Source organism: Hippopotamus amphibius, chromosome 5, assembly GCF_030028045.1.
Source record: "Hippopotamus amphibius kiboko isolate mHipAmp2 chromosome 5, mHipAmp2.hap2, whole genome shotgun sequence".
NCBI lineage: Eukaryota > Metazoa > Chordata > Mammalia > Artiodactyla > Hippopotamidae > Hippopotamus > Hippopotamus amphibius.
The window spans coordinates 100,691,365-100,708,823 of NC_080190.1; the positions used below are offsets into that span (position 1 = coordinate 100,691,365).

Sequence of the window (17,459 nt, forward strand, 5' to 3'; positions counted from 1 at the left end):
ATATTAAATATTGCCTAGAAGTACACAATTCAACATCATTAGATGCATAAGTCTAATTACTATTTTTATCAAATTAGCAAAATAATATACAGTTGCCATCCAGAAAAAGTGGAGCTATTTCTCTTTTCATACCTGGATGTCTCTCTGCAGCATTTCCAGAGAATATATCTTGTTCCCAGTGCCCTGAACATTGTTAAGTGTATAACATATACTCTGTATATGTTAGGTGTTTAAAGAAAGCAAGAAGGAAGTTTCTTTACTCTCTCTCTCTTCCTTCTTGCCTTCTTTAAATACCTAACATATGTTGAGTGTATGAGAGTAAAGAATGACCAAATCTATCTTACAACAAGAAGAAAAAAACTTAAGCTAAAATGTGCTAATATTTTAGACCTGTAATTCCAGCTATAAGGCAGACAAGATATGCAAAGCCCTCTCACTAAAATACAAGATAAACTACTTGAAATTTTTGTTGTATTAGTTATTATGATTACTTTTTATAGGATACATTTCTATATAAATTATAATTATAGCAGTTTCCAAGGATCACTAAATTCTCTAGAAAGTCAAAGGAATCTCCAAAGTCTAAAAAACAAATGTGTGTACTGAAGCTGGAGTAAAGTAGTAAGATAATCACTAAGGAACAGAAATAGAGAGGATGACTTCTTAATCAGTAGAATAAAAAAATGGTAAGATGGTAGCAACAACTTAAAATATATCAGTAAGCAGAATAAGTTAATAAGGCCTACATTAACCAACTAAAAAAGACTGTCAAATAACATTAGTCAAAATAGACTTTAAAACAAAAATTATTTTAGGGAAAAATAAGGTTACCATATAATGGTAAAAGTTTCAATTCTTCATTGATATTTTCCAGTTCTAAATGTTATGCACCTAATGCAAAATACTTATCATGAATCAAAGAAATTCATAAAGCAAAAATTATTAGAAGGAAGAGAAATTGGGAAATACACCATCAAAGTGTGAGACACCAACACAACTATTGACCGATCAAGCAATCAAAGACAATTAGTAAAGATATAAAAGGTTTGAGAACCCATTAACAAGCTTGATTAAACAGATTCAAATGGAACCTTGTACCCAAGAATTAGAAACCACTCATTCTTTTTTTAAATTTGCATTGAGTTATTGTCACTGTACAATATTATACAAGTTACAGCTGTACAATATAGTAAGTCACAATTTTTAAAGGTTACACTCCATTACAGTTATTGTAAAATATTGGCTAATTCCCCATGTTGTACAATATATCCTTGTAGCGTATTTTATACATAAGAGTTTATACCTCTCAACTTCTCTCTCCCACTGGTAACCACTAGTTTGTTCTCTATATCTGTGAGTCTGCTTCTTTTTTTGTTATATCCACTAGTTTGTTGTATTTTTTAGATTCCATATATAAGTGATATCATACAGTATTTGTCTTTCTCTGTCTGACTTACTTCACTTAGTATAATGCCCTCCAAGTCCATCCATGTTGCTGCAAATGGCAAGATTTCATTCTCTATCATGGCTGAGTAGTGTGCAAGTGTGTGTCTGTGTGTGTGTGTGTGTCACATCTTCTTTATCCATTCATCTATTAATGGACACTTAGGTTGCTTCCATATCTTGGTGATTGTAAACACTACTATGAACATCGGAATACATGTTTCTTTTCAAATTAACATTTTTGTTTTTGTTTTGTTTTTCATATATGCCCAGGAGCAGAATTGCTGAGTTATATGGTAGTCCTATTTTAGCTTTTTGAGAAACCTCCATACTGTTTTCCACAGTGGCTACACCAGTTTACAGTTACCATTAACAGTGTACAAAGGTTCCCTTTTCTCCACATCCTAGTCAACATTTGTTATTTGTGTTCTTTTTGATGATAGCCATTCTGACAGGTGTGTGGTGATATCTCATTGTGGTTTTGACTTATACTTCCCTGATGATTAGCAATGTTGAGCATCTTTTCATGTGTCTATAGGCCATTTGCATTTCCCCTTTGGAAAAAGAAACCACTCATTCTTCTTAATCACTCATGGAAAGATTACAAAAAGTGGTCATTTTCTAGGCCAAAAAGCAAGTTTCAATACATTTCACAGCATTGGGTATCATATAGCCCCCATTCTCTGCTCCTTTAGATAGGAGGGTTCTCACCTAAAACCAAAGCTCTTGTTATCAGCTGTTATCAGCTGTCAGGGACACATCCTTACATAGAAAATGTCTTTTTTTTTTTTTAAATAATCCCACTAAGCAGTCTCTTTATTAAGGGTCCTCTATGTGCCAGTCCTCTGCCAAGCCTTTTCCTTTTTTTTTTAATAAATTTATTTATTTATTTTATTTATTTATTGGCTGTGTTGGGTCTTCGTTGCTGCACATGGGCTTTCTCTAGTTGCGGCGAGCGGGGGCTACTCTTCATTGTGGTGTGCAGGCTCCTCATTGTAGTGGCGTCTCTTGTGGAGCACAGGCTCTAGGTGCATGGGCTTCAGTAGCTGCAGCACACAGGCTCAATAGTTGTGGCTCACAGGCTCTAGAGCGCAGGCTCAGTAGTTGTGGCGCACGGGCTCTGTTGCTCCATGGCATGTGGGATCTTCCCAGAGCAGGGCTTGAAACCATGTCCCCTGCATTAGCAGGCGGATTCTTAACCACTGCGCCACCTAGGAAGTCCGACAATGTCTTTAAAAGCAGCATTTATATATATTTTAAGATAATTTGTAAATAGCAGTTTTTAATATACTTACATTTTCCCACAGTTTTTAAGCATCACCTGCTCCTTCTGTTATTTCATATTACCCTTTGACCACATAAGCTTAAAGCATTTTCTTAGTTAACCCTCATGGTGGTTTCTGATGACCTATAAATTGAAGGTTGCTTATGAGATCTCTGGACTTGTAAACTTTGTCCTAGTTAGAATTACGCAGCAACTGTGGGGCATAAGTGGAGCATTGTGAACATTTAAAATAAGAGGCACTTATTGCTATTCTGTTAATCTGCATCAGAATAACAATGTCTGTTCATTTCAATAGAAGACAAGAAATTTTCATTTATACTAAGTAAATGGCATCCTTCATTTGACTGTTAAATCTGACAAAGTAGGAAAGGGCTTACTCAGCTCAAAAGGAAAATATAAGTAGTTAAGGTTATTTGATATTCAGAAATGTTCCCAATGTCCCTGTATCTATATATACCCAAATTTATTTATTTTCTGAGATAAATTTCCCAATGTGCACAAACTTCTTAGCAAGTCCCTAGCCTCAATCCCTAACACATAGGTCGTCAAAAGAAAGAGTGAAAAAGCAAGCAAGTTTGTCATGGGAATCATGACTTTAGATGGGATGAAGGAGGAGTCAGAATGTCCTTAGTGCTAGGGAAATTTAAGATAACTTACTCCATTTTACACGGGAGGAGGATGAAACCAGGGTAGATGAAGGTATTAACTCAGGGTCCCCTAGACACTTCAGTTCAGACACTGGGGGAAAAAACAATAATCTTTACACTAGACACTTAGACACACTTTAAGTGTACAAAACCACTCCCAAAACAGCAGAATTCAGTAGACCAGAAGGGAGATGAAAGGCAGCTGGCAGTGTGACAGGGTGGAGTCTAGAAGGGGATTACACAGATGTGCTCACAGATACTGCCTTGCTATGTTCTTAAGTCTAGGTATGCATAAGCTTTCACTTATTCTTTCAGATTATTTAACAAATATTATTAAGCTCCTATTGTGTAATACTTGTCTTTGAGGAGTTTATCTTCTAATAAGACCACTCTCTTCCATATTCAGTGCCTTCAGTGATAAATTTACAGAAACTTAGAACTAAGATGGATTGGGGTAGTTAAAAGATCCACTTATAGAATATTGAATTGGGTGCTTTTAAAAGTTGCTTGTCCCACTATATACCCACCACAATGGCCAAAATTAAAAAGACTGACAATACCAAGTCTTGGGCTAAGAATATGAAGCAGCTGGAACTCTCATACATTGTTGGAGGGATAAAATCTGACAGTTTCTTTTACAACTAAATATAACACCTACCTTAAAAACAAAAATTCCAAGCCCAAATATTTATCCAAGTGAACTGAAAATATATGTCTACCAAAAAAACATATATGTTTATTACTAGAATGCCTATTCACAAGAACCAAAAACTTGAAACAGCCTGGGTGTTCATCCACAGAAAGACAGATAAACATACTGTGCGACAGTCACTCAAGGGATACTGCTCAGCAATAAAAAGGAATCAACTGTTGATACAAACAAAAACACAGCTAAGTCTCAAAAACATTATTCTGAGTGAAAGACATCTTACACAATAGCGTACATACTGTGTGATTTCATTTGTGTGAAACTCTAAAGAAGGCAAAACTCATCTGAGATAGAAAAAAATTAGAACAGTAGTTGCCTCTGGGGGCAGAGATTAACTGGGAAAAGGAATGAGAGCACTTTCTGGAGTGATGGAAATTTTCTCTGTCTTGGGTTACACAGGTGTATGGATTTGTCAAAATTCATCAAAAATTATCAAATAGTATACTTAAGATTTGTGTTTTCAATGTATGTTCAAATTTTTAAAATAAATATTACATATTATACAAATATTGAACCCTAATATATTAGGGCTCAATATTTGTATAATATTGTATATTCTGAAGCATATTCTGAGTTTTATGTATATTATATATATATATATATATATGTATTCTGAAGTACTGTATTTAGGAGGAAGTGTCTACTATCTGCAAATTACTTTGAAATGCGTCAAAAAAATAAGATGGATTGGTGGATTGAAAGTGGAGGAATACGTGACAAAGAAGGTAAACTGTCCATAATAGAATGTAGGTCGTGGATATATGGGTGTTCAAGGTGAAATTCTTTCAGTTTCTCTGTTTGAAATATTTCAAAACAAAATGTTGAGGGAAATCATGTTGCGTTTGTTTCACAGAAGCAGAATTTCTATTTTCACACTAAATTTTTTTATGGTTTTATGTCAAATTCTGCCTTAGTGCTTTAACTTGGAGTTGTATATATACAGCCTGTAAGATAGCTCATGTATTAAATCAGCCTGATAGAATCTCCTTGAAAAGATCTATCTGCCTGGGGTGTAAATATTAGAGGTGGACACACTTGACTAATTAAGCTAATCCTAGAAAATCAATAAGATGCCATCTAATTAAATTACAAATCTTACCTTTGGTTGTGCATGTCTGGATGTAAGACATGACTAGGAAAAGAATCCCAAAATAAACCTCAAAGCATCAGGGCAGAAAACTTCCAATTAACATAGCAGACTGTTTCATTATGAAAAAATAGTTCGATGCTAACCCTTCAGACTTGGAAAGTCAATGCCTAAGTTTTACATTTAATTGTTATTTTCTAACATCCATAAATAAGAAAGTGAGAGAAAGTAATTCATATGTTTATTCCTCCTAATACTAGAGGAACTTTGTACAGGATAGTAATCCAAACACTTGAAATGGAGTTGGCCATGTAGGGAGAGAATCTGGTCCCTGTCCCACTCTTGGGCTATATTGGGGCCAATAAATTTCCTTAATTCAAAGAGACCCACAGGTCCAGGACCTGTGATAAAACTAAATCAGGTAACAGGAAATCATAAATTGGAATTGAAACGTTAAAATGAAATCCATAAAATTAATTCCATACTTTTTCAAGGTGGTTCTCTTTGACATCAGGTTCACTATAATATTTGTAAGTCCAAGGAAGCCTGCTAGAAAAAATATTGCAGAGTAGTAATATTTTTATTCTCTTGGAACTGTGGTTTCAAACCCTACCGAAGAGTCAATTCTTTGTCTGTTCCTATATCTACCAGGTAAAACAAACATGCAAACAAAAAACTCACGTTCTTCAAAAGGTGTTGAATTTCAAAACAAGTGACCTCTTTCTAGACTTGTTTTTATTTGAATACTGACTTTAACTGCAGTTTGATTCTCTCTTTGTAAACTTCAACTTCTTACTATTTGAATCTGAAAATCATAATCTATTTTCACAAGAAAAAGGCCATTCTTGTTCAAAGACAAATACACAGTTACTTAAAGTGCAAATGTTTATGTGGCATACCCAGACAAGAAATAAAAGCCTGACTAGGCCAGGATTCTGTAAAAAGTGCTGCTTTTCTGTGTTTACCCCAGAAATTAGAATAGCTAGCTGGAACCCACAAAATCCAAATGCCTCTCTGTAACAAAATCTGAAGATGTTCTCTATATATGGGACATTTTTCTTCAAAGATTCAGTGGAAATGTCTGATCCAGATCATGTTATCAGAGCTGTATGAAATATACCAAATAGTATTACCTAATTATGTACCAAAATTTTAATATATATATATGCAAAGGGGTTCTAATACTAACTTCTATTCCTACCTCACCCTGGATCCATGAAACCCTTCACCAAATATAGCTAAGTGAATCTTATATGTTCTGTCCTAATCTTTATCATATTCTTTTATGTTGCCCTGGTTCCTGGTTTTCTTCCCATCTGAGCTGTAATGATCTGTCTCTCCGTTTGCAATTGCTCGAGTTAAGTACAGAATCTTTATCGAGTACATTTCTGAGCGTAACTGGTTTTCTTCAATACTGAATTTCTAGATAAATTACCTATTACACCCAAGAGTAATTTCCCTTTTAAGATAGAACTCAGTTCTCCTCTGTCTCTGCCATGGTTATATATATTTATTAACATAAATAAGATATGAGTAGAAAAGAGAGAAGAGGTATATACCTATTGCTCTATTTTCCATCAGTAAAAAATAACTGGTTCTAAACTATAAAGTGTTCTCCCATCTCCATAAATACCCTTGATGTCTATGATATTCCTCACAAATCACTAGTGAGGTAAAGCTAGCCTCACATTCTTTACTGCTCCCCTCTTTGAGATGTAGATTCAAGTATCTCTTCCCTTGAATTTGGGCTGGTCTTAGTGACTTGCTTGGCAAATATACATGGCAAGCAATTAAGACATAACAGGGCTTCTGAGTTTTAAGAAGTCTTATAGCTACTGCCTGGGCTGCTACCACTCTGGGGGAAACCAGCCACTAGGCAAGAAGTCCATCTACCCTAAGACTTTGATGCTGAAAGGAAGCCTAAGCTAGTCATACTAAGAGGCTGGATAAAAATATCCAGCCAGCCCCAAGTGTTTCAACCACTCCAGCCCAGGCTCAGACTGTGAGAAAAGACACCCTGGGCATTCCAAACAGTCATAACATGAAGAATGGAGGAACCCAGTCAAACGTCAGAACCAAGGCCTCAGACCTTAGCCTCGATCACATCCTCCCAGCTGTTTCTAGCTATTCAAGTCACCTGAGGGCCCACTCATCCTAGAGCATAGATGAGCCATCTCTGGGGGGCCTTTCTCAAATACCTGAGCCACAGTATTATGAGCCTAGTAAAACAGTTGTTGTTTTACACCACTAAACTTTAGGGTGATTTGTTTTGCAGCGAGAGATAAGTGGAACACCTAGTAAATACCCTCCTTGGGTTTGTTTGGTCATTTCACAATGTTTAAGACGTTTACATTAAAAAAGAAGTTTACATTAGTACACATGGTATTTGCTAACACTGCCTACAGAAAGAAAATCTTGATTAGGAGGAAATATGTTAAAATCTAGTAGTTATCTATACTCCCAAGCATAGTGACATTTTACTGTTATAATAAAGAGCAAAATGTATATCTTCTCTTTTCACAGGTATCTGAGATGTTATTACTGGGCAGTGCGAACTTTAATTACCATTGGGGGCCTTCCAGAACCACAGACTTCATTTGAAATTGTTTTTCAACTGTTGAATTTTTTTTCTGGAGTTTTTGTGTTCTCCAGCTTAATTGGTCAGGTAAATTGAGATATGAAACCCTAGACACATAATGCTGTCATTTTCCTAACAAATCTTTATAAACTTTGTAGAGAAAACATCAAAATCTATCTGGTGTTGTTTTTTTGTTTTTTTTTTTTTACTGACTTCCATCTATTGTAATGAATTGAAGGAGGATATGAATGGATCAACATTGCCTTTCAGTTTTTAAACCACTAAATCTATCAGAAAACTTGTACACAATTAGCATCAGGTTAGACTCTCAGAGAGTCACGTTTCTAAATTAACTTCTTCCTTGGTGTTTTCTGAAAACTTTAGAAGCTCTCTTTTTTACTTAAACTTCAAATATTGTCATAAAATCCCTGGGTTAAAAATGAACTTCAGAGGTCATTTAAACCAGAGGCTACCAAATGCCACCTAAATTAACTTAATTAAAAAATCATTGGTTCATAAATGTTTATTATGGTATCTCCTTGTCCCTATTCTCAAGGAATCACAGTCTAGTAAGCCAGTAAAACCAGTACCCAAATAACTCTATTGCAAGGTAGTTGGCATTTGCCAGGGATAGAGTCCAACACATTTGTGAATTCCCAGATTCACAAGAAATAAGAAGCTCGACAGCACAGCATCTTTAGAAGTTACACTTCCTTGTAAGGCACTTTACATACTGTATGTCTGAGAGCAAAAAGCCATGTTGAGATTTTGTGTACTGGGTAAATAGTTAGACAAAATCACAAAATGATTACTACCACTAGATAAATGATTGGTTCCCACTGACAATACTGACAGTGGTATGAATAAAATCCATGCTTTAACAAAATTTAGCAATGAAAACTATTCTTTATAACATTTGAAACTGATCACAAATAGTCAAAACTCAAATCCTACCTCCATGAATATTAAGGGGCCGCTATCCATTGTAAGTTCCAGAGGAGAGTTTGAAAATTCTATATTAGATCAGAAAAGGGAAGCTTCCCAGGAGGTTTCATGGAGGAGAATGTATTTAAAAAGCCAGACAGGATTCAGTAGTTATAGACAGATAGTTCAATCAATCAGAAACAGTGTGTGAAAGATAGCAGTGATAAAGTGCCAGATATGTTTGAGGAATGGAAAGAGTACCAAAAAGACGGGAATAAAGCACACCTATAATTAAGGTTAGAGATGTATGTAAGGACGAGATATTTTAAGGGCTCTGAATGTTAAATTAAAGATGTTGAACTTTATCCTAAGGGCAATGGGAAGTCAGCCAGGAAAGGATTTTGGACAAATAAAAGATTTAAGGAAGATTAATCAAAATACAATATAAATTGGAAGGGTTATACTGTTTTAAAATATAGATTTTATTATCATTTATGGATGGTGAGGCCAACAGATCAGGAGACTATTGGCATTGAAAGGAAAGTCTGGTATACAAACAGATCCAGGAGGAGGGGACCACACCTTGCCAAGAAGGCTATATAGGGAGACACCAGAAGAGGAATGATCAAGCAGGATAAGGGGGTTTAAGATTTGCAAGTTCAGATAATTTCAGCAGGCTCTGGGGTGTAGGGACTGTTTCTAGTTGTCTGGTACCTGGCCCTGCAGTAATTGGGGCAGGTGGATAGTAGCCTGGAATATGAGAGCCCAATAAAGAAGGCTGTTGGACGTCTGAGCTCAGTGTTGGCTATTTTGCATATGAAAGGCACACTCCCAGTAGAGTTGTTTGCTATCTTTAGGAATTAGCTAACTCTGGGAGGGATAATCCCAGAAATCAAAGCATCAAAATATGGAAAATAAAAAGTATGATTAACACAGATACTCAGAGATTTGGCAACTTCAGCCTGACCATGGTAATCAAGTAGAGAGAGAGATTGTAAAGGAAACTCTATTTAGAAAATGTTCAGATATGGAAGATGAACACCAAGCAGTTAAAAACTATAAGCATAAGATGCTGAGAATGGACTGGAGGACACAGGGTTGAGGGGGCGGGGGGCAAAGGAGAAGCTGGGACAAAGTGAGAGAGTAGCATAGACATATATACACTACCAACTGTAAAACAGACAGCTAATGGGAAGTTGCTGTATAACAAAGGGAGATCAACTCAATGATGGGTGATGCCTTAGAGGGCCAGGACGGGGAGGGTGGGGGGGAGTCGCAGGAGGGAGGGGATATGGGGATATGTGTATAAACACAGCTGATTCACTTTGGTGTACCTCAAAAACTGGTATAAAAGTGTAAAGCAATTATATTCCAATAAAGAGCTTAAAAAATATACATATAAGCTTAAATTATCATAATCTTAATGCCTGGGGAGATTACATTAACAGTGATTGAAAATAGGAAGCTTGTTTATAGAGAAATGCAATTAATTTGAATATAAATGGAAAAAATCATATTATTTAATAATTTCTTATAAAATCTATGTGAAGTAGCCAGATGCCCTTCAATGTTTTCTGTTTTGCAGTTGAGTCAAGAACAGTTTAAAGAGATTAAGGGGCATCCCTAATTCATACATGTAATTCCTACAGTCATATGATAAGGCCATATGATATTCATAAAAATAGTAAAGTCTAACATGTATTTAGCACTTATTATGTCCAAGGAAATTTTCACAAGATTAAAAAACTATGTCCGACTCCAGATAAAATTCCATTGAAAGTGGTCTTTGGACTAACAGTAGAAGCATCACCTGGGAAATTCAGAATTCAGGCTTCAGCCCTTACCTACAGAGTCAGAATTTGCATTTTAATAGGATCTTCAGGTGATTCATACGCACATGAAAGTTTGAAAGGGCTGCTTTATACCCCACACTGCACCCGCCTTTACATTGACTCTGAGGTTCCAACAGGAACAAGAAGAAATATCCACTAAAAATGTAGGACTAGACCCCAAAAGAAAGATTGAGGCAGGAGACAGAGATTTGTGCCTTAACTCTCACAGTGAATAAAAAATGCTGAGAAGGAGAACGGTTAAAAATGAAAGTAAGAAAGCCCTGGACAAAACCTCCACTTATTCAGAATTCCCACATAAAACCGCACCAAAAACTACACCCTGGATGTGATCATCACATTTTAACTGCAATATTCTATTCTCACATACAACTCATAAAGACTGACATTGTCTTCCTCTAATCTGGAACACACATCATAGAATATATGTCTTCTTCACCTGCACCATCAAAATTCAGCATTGCACGTAAAGGATTCAGATTACTGTCACTATAAATTCTCAGCTCTCAACACCAATCAATAATGTTTTTAATTGTCCTTGGGTCCCAATTTAAAACTCTATTAAATCTCCCAGTCCAATCTCTAATGTCCCAATTCTCAAGGCCTTACCCAGGTGACTGGGTAATGCTCATCATGTGTCCAAAATGGCTTGGAAAAAGGAGATCTAGGAACTGAGATTGTTGAAGAATAGCCCTCGAGGAGTAAGTGAAAAACTGAAAAAGTGTATCCAGTTTGCCTCTCTGCATAGCTCCCCAGCAGACACTTTCAACAAGTAGAAGAACCTATTAACTCTGAAAATAGAAACTGAGGAAGGCATCACAAGAAAAGAGCCATTTGATCTAGACCTCAAAGAATGAGTCGTTTTCCCATAAGCAGAAAAGGCTCAGCTACTAGAATGAATGAGCAAAGTCTTAAGAGTGCGAAAGCAAGGCCCAGGTTTTCCTCCCTATTATAAACCCACAGTCAAAGCAAATTTACAACCACTTGCTTCCCTCTATGTGAGAGGAAGAGTTGAGCTATATATCTTTTTTGTGCTGAGACCTTAAAGATCAGCTTTTAACCTAGAGTGGGTTTTTATGGCTGAGTTATAAACATCGGAGAACTAAAACCTGACAGTTCCTTAAGAATTGTCACAGCAGTAGATGATGCTTCAGTAATTTCAGCACATTTCAACTTCTGCTGAATACTATGCCTTAAGCATGATGAGATTTGATTTTATCTGTCTAAACAACACAAAGGGAAGTACAGAGGTTGCAATTTCGTGATGAATTGAGTCTATATAGCCAGCCACACTGCAAAGTCTATGAAGGATGCTTTCAAAGCAAGACTCACTAAAATGGACTAGCCGTTCTGCCAGGTAATTGCTCAACTTTCTCCGCACATTTCTTCCATAACCACAAGCTATATAATTTTTAAAATATCAACCAACATCTTTGCAGTAATATACAAGTTTGCAAAGAAGATTGTGTGCAGTCACATGCATTATCTGACTGAATCCTCACAAAAGTCTCCCATGGTAGGTAAAACAGGTTCTATTGTCCTTATTGGGTCAGAAAGAGGATATGATTTGCCCAATATTTTCTAGGTAAATGGCTGAAAGTAGGACCCAATATCAATGTGTTAAAAATCAAGTAGTCAGCATTAGAATGAAATGTATTATGCGAGAAAATTCAACTGGGCTTATAGTAACTCTTCCACTTCCTCTGCCGGGTATGGAGTGACCATATTTGTGGTTTTAGATGCAAGATGTAATTGGGGCAGCTACAGCCAATCAGAACAACTTCCGTATCTGCATGGATCACACCATTGCCTACATGAACACTTATTCTATTCCCAAGATTGTACAGAATCGGGTGCGGACTTGGTATGAATATACATGGGACTCTCAAAGAATGTTAGGTAAGCATGACAAATTACTGACTAAATACCTGGAAACCATGTCCTATAATGAAAATCTTGTAAGGCAGCAGTGGAGACTAATTGGATCTGAACAAAAGATTGGGAAACAACTAAATAATAATCTTTAAAGCATTAATTTAATACTATGGGATTTCTTTTCTTAAATATCCAGACATGTCTTACTGGTTATGCAAATCCTGGAAGAGCAAAGTTTTACTCAGTGCCCACCAGATGCTAGATATTACACACATTACTTCATATAATCTTTACCCAAAAAATGCGGAAAATTAGGTGTCATCAACCCCCTTTTAGGAGACAAGGAAGTGGAGGCTCCTAACTGAAAAAATTGGCCAAGGGCACAGAGCTAGAAACTGGCCTAAATGGAACTCAGACACACACCTGTTCTCCTCCAAACGCTTGCCCTCTCTCTGCAATATCATCCTCTTCCCAGAGCACAGTACTCAGAACAGCAATCTTTCAGACCACTTTCAACCTGCTGCAGGTCTCTTCCAAGAGACCCTTAATCATTTGTGGTGTCTACTGTTAGTGCTATAACACTGGAGTTAAAAATAATGTTCACTAAAGGATATAAACTAAGTTAAAGATAATGTGCTAGTTGACAATAATCAGATTCAACTTTTAGTTTGCTCCTCACCATATAAAAATAGGAATTAGTGCTACTGAGATGCCAAAAAAGCTACTGCCTTCAGAATGCAAATTACAACACAATTCCCAAATCACAAAAGTTCTTACAAGCAGGTAAGAACCACTGGTTGTTGACTGATAGGACCTTATCTTCTCCTTTCTGCCAGTCTTAAGAGATTCCAACCTCTTCCTGCATCTAAATGACAAAAACAACAAGCCTTTTTCTTAAACACCCACATCTATTCCTGAGGGCATCTCAAGTGGGGAGGAAGAGCAGGAAGAGGGGCGGTAACAGGCTCCTTCCCTCTCTCCCTGTGGACACTGCTCCAACTCTTTGGTTTAGGAAGGAACTAGAGACAAAGAGTCCTTGGAAACAAGGAGCTGTATTTTTATAGGAAGGATTTAGAATCAAGATTGGAATCAAAATAAGGATATAGTATATACTTTTTTTTTTCTTTTCTAAATGGATGCAAGAAAACATTAAAAATAATCAACTCTCAGAAACCCATAATATACTGTAGACTAAGAATGGGCAGTTTTGTTCATGGACCGTTTTATCAGCCTGAAGGCCCGTCATTTAATTCACATGTAGAAAAATCTTTAATGTATTCACATACTTCACTGAGTTAATAAGCAAGTAAATAACAATAACTTGAATTTACCCACTTAACACATTTCTTCTTTAAATTCTATTCCCAGTTCAGCCACCCACCAGTCATGCACAAATGAATAAGTCACTTACAGCCTCTCTGAGCTTCAGTTCCTCTTTTGTTTCTTCTTTCCAGAAAGCAGGAATGAGAATACTTACCCTTAGGGTTGTCACGTGGGTCCAATAAGATCATGACAGAACTCTGTAAGCCACACGGTGCTCTTTATTCTTTGCCATTTCTAGGATAGTAGGGCTGGTCTGCAGAATCAGAAGACAGGAACTAGGTCCTTTCTCCATCCCAGTTTGTTTGCTCACCTTTGTCCCATCATCACTAAACTTTCTATCCAAAGTTTCAGCAAACACAAAATTCTGGAATTATTCAGAACTATTATGTCGCCAATAGTGAAAATATTTTTCTTTCATGAAAGTAATAGTGCTATTGTGATAGGTATATACTTTCAATAGAAGCAATGGAAATATAGACTGTGATGCAGCTGTTTATAAAAAGAGTTGACTTTTCGTTTCCTTTATTTTTTTAAATTTTTCTTGAACTTTGGCATTGTTTTCTTAATTATTCTGCTTTGTGGATTGATGTGTTTATCTCTATGAAGATGAATCTGATCTACTTGAGACGCTACCTACGACAATGCAGTTAGCCCTCACCGTTGATGTGAACTTCAGCATCATCAGCAAAGTCGACTTGTTCAAGGCAAGTGCTTTTCCAGTTCATAGGCAGGCACCATATCAATTTCTCTGTAAAAATCAAAGCTTCTTCTGAATACAGCATTTATGATTTTTTGCCTTATGTTTTAAACAAAATCAAAATAATCTGGAGAATCTATGTGAAATTAGAGTCAAATAAATGATGGGTCTTTCTTCAGCAGATGATTTCTTCTTTAGAAGTCTCTCTCTCCTAATTGGTGTCAAAGAAGAAGAGTTCTTCAGGCTCTTCTTGCATTAATTTAAATATAATTAAATTCTGTAGCTCTGCGTCTCTCCTACTATGCATGTCATTTCCCATTTATGAATGTGCCTTGGCAACACATGACAAATCAGGCCCCAGATTAGCTCTAATGATCAGAGAATCATACCTAATCATGTCTCCAATACAAATGCGTTGGAGTTAGACTTTTTACATGGCCAAATTCAAATTTACAGGTCTTTTAATTTTTTTTTTTTCAGAAAAACATATATTCCAAAGAAATTTTTAATGTTTTTAATTTTCTGCCCTCTTCTCAATGCATTATACCACATGTAAGATTTTCTCACCTAACACTTATTCTGTGTGTGGCATTTACTGATTCATTATTTAAATAATTCATCCAACAAACACTTATTAAGTTCCTACTATGTTCCAGGCACCATTTTAGCCATTAGGAATTCAACAGTTTAAAAACAAATACTTGGACACATGGAGCTTAAATTCCAGAAGAAGGCAATGAAAAATAAATATATAACGTGTAGAGGTGATAACGCTATGAACAAAATTAAACAGATTAAAAAGGATGAGGGTGGTACTGGGCATGAAAGGTATGCACTATTGAAGTGCAGTTGGGCATTTGGGCAGAGAACTGCAGGAAGCAAGGGAGTGAGACCTACAGATATTGGGAGCAGCAAAGGAGGGATGGATAGAGAGGGAAAATTACAGAAGGATGCACAAGATGAAGCCCTGAGCTGGGATGCTGGAGCAAAGGCAGAGTGATGGAAAGCAGGAGTAGTCAGAGGAGAATAAAAAAAGGGAGGATGAGTCAGGGAGCAAGTTAATGGAAGGCTTTGGAGGCTGTAGCATAAACTTTGGATTGCACTCCGAGGTGCAAAAACCACTGAAGATCTTGAGCAGAAGGTGACCTACTTGAGATCTGTTTGAAAGGGATTTTTTTCCTGCTGTGTGGAGAATAGACCACGGAAGCAAATATGAAAGTCAGGAAGGCCAAAGAGGGGTAACCATCTACAGATGTCTATAGGGATGATGGTGATCAGACTCAGAGTAGTAGGAGCAGAGTTAAAAAGTGCCCAAATATTGGATGTATTCAAAGGAAGAGCCTACAGTTTTTGCTGTTTGATTGTTTGAAGGGAGAGAAAGAGAGAGACAGAAATCAAGGATGATTCAGGATTTAAGCTAAGGAACGGGAAAAACAAGGATACCATTTGCAAAATAGGAAAATTTAGAGTAATCATAGGGTGAGGAGGGTAGACATAGACTGTTTCTTGATGTGTTAGTTTGAGGTGAGAGTTAGACTTAAGATGGAATGTCATGTAAGCAGTTTGATAAATAAATCTGAATTCAGGGAAGAGGTCCAAGCTGAAGCCATAAATTTGGGCAAATCAACATATTGATGGATTTTAAGCTAGGAACTAGATATAATCCCCTATGATGTAATGCAAACAGAAAGATATGCCTTGAAAATACATAATCAATACCATTATAGAGATGATGAAGAAGCAGATGCTGTATGGTAAATTGGATAGGCAGAGTCACTCTCGATGTTAGGTTAACTTAAGACTCCTAAGGAAACTAGAGGTATGTCTGTATACTAGACTCTTTTCTTGATATGTTCCATTCTACATTTCCATTAAGATTTTAATGAAGATATAAACCATATGATTTTCGAATTGGCAGATGACAGAAAGGAAGAGGAATGTTTTAAATGTCTTAGATTACAAAACAAAATTAATTGAATACTTTGAAACAATGAGCAAAACCAAGATTAACTTCCATAGACATAAAAGTAAAATTCTGAATTTAGCCCTAAAATTTAAATGTTACAAATTTAAAAGAGCAATAGTTTTGTAACAATTTTTTTACACCTGGGAGTTTTAGTTGACCTCAAACTACATACAGGTCGAGTTATTTATACATGATATTGCCCTAAAATTTTAACTTAATATTAGTTTTTTTATTTCAACTACAACTGTATTAATATATATTGCAAATAACCAGTTTTAAGAAGGACTTTGACAAATTAGAGTATCTTCCAGGGGATAAGAAGTATGGGTTGAACAGTGCACCCAGGAGTAGCAAAAGGATGATTTTAGAAACAAAATTATTCTATATTGATACCAATGAAACCAGTGATTGCTTCTAGTGAGGAGTGGGGATGAAGATATTGACTAGGAAGAAGCATGAGGGAACTTTCTGGAGTGACAGAAACTTTTTTTGTCTTACAAGGGAAATTCCAGAGTGTACGCATGTCAAAATTGATCTAACTGTCCCTTTAAATTTGTATATTTCACTGCATATAAATTATTCTTCAATTTAAAAAAAACAGAATGGCTTCAAAAGAATATGTATAGATGTTAAGTATGTTTAATTCTGGGGGAAAATTAACTCAAGAGCAGAAGTAGTTACATATACTAATGTCTGTTTTATGGACAAGGAATAAGTTTCCTATGTCTGTGTTGTCCGGCAAAATACAACATTTGACTCTAAATTCCACTTCTGAGCTGCAGATACATCTACTGGAGTAAAACCTCCTTGGAGAATAAGGCTTGGCCCTAACAGTCTTGATACCCACAGGACACAGAATAGTCTCAGACACAGAATAATTGCTTAGTAAAAGCCTTAGGAAGAAAGAGAGGGGAGAGGGAGGGAGAGGGAGGGGAGAGGGAGGGAGAGGGAGGGGAGAGAAGGGAGGATGCCCTGGGGTCAATTTCTGGAGATTATAGGAAAGTAGTTTCCTAATTGGAAAGTGGTTCCCAATTTCTAGTGCGAGTGCCATACTGGAAGCCCTGGTGAAGCAGAA

General features: G+C 36.4%; 1 protein-coding gene across 1 annotated transcript in view; it reads left to right on the top strand.

Moving 5' to 3' along the window:
* The window catches only part of CNGB3 (cyclic nucleotide gated channel subunit beta 3), a 141,809-nt gene that overhangs the window by 88,089 nt on the left and 36,261 nt on the right, over nt 1-17,459 (top strand). The window contains exons 11-13 of the mRNA XM_057737482.1: nt 7,695-7,836; nt 12,263-12,422; nt 14,328-14,425. Coding sequence (XP_057593465.1) covers nt 7,695-7,836; nt 12,263-12,422; nt 14,328-14,425 — 400 coding nt within the window. The remainder of the gene's footprint in view (nt 1-7,694; nt 7,837-12,262; nt 12,423-14,327; nt 14,426-17,459) is intronic.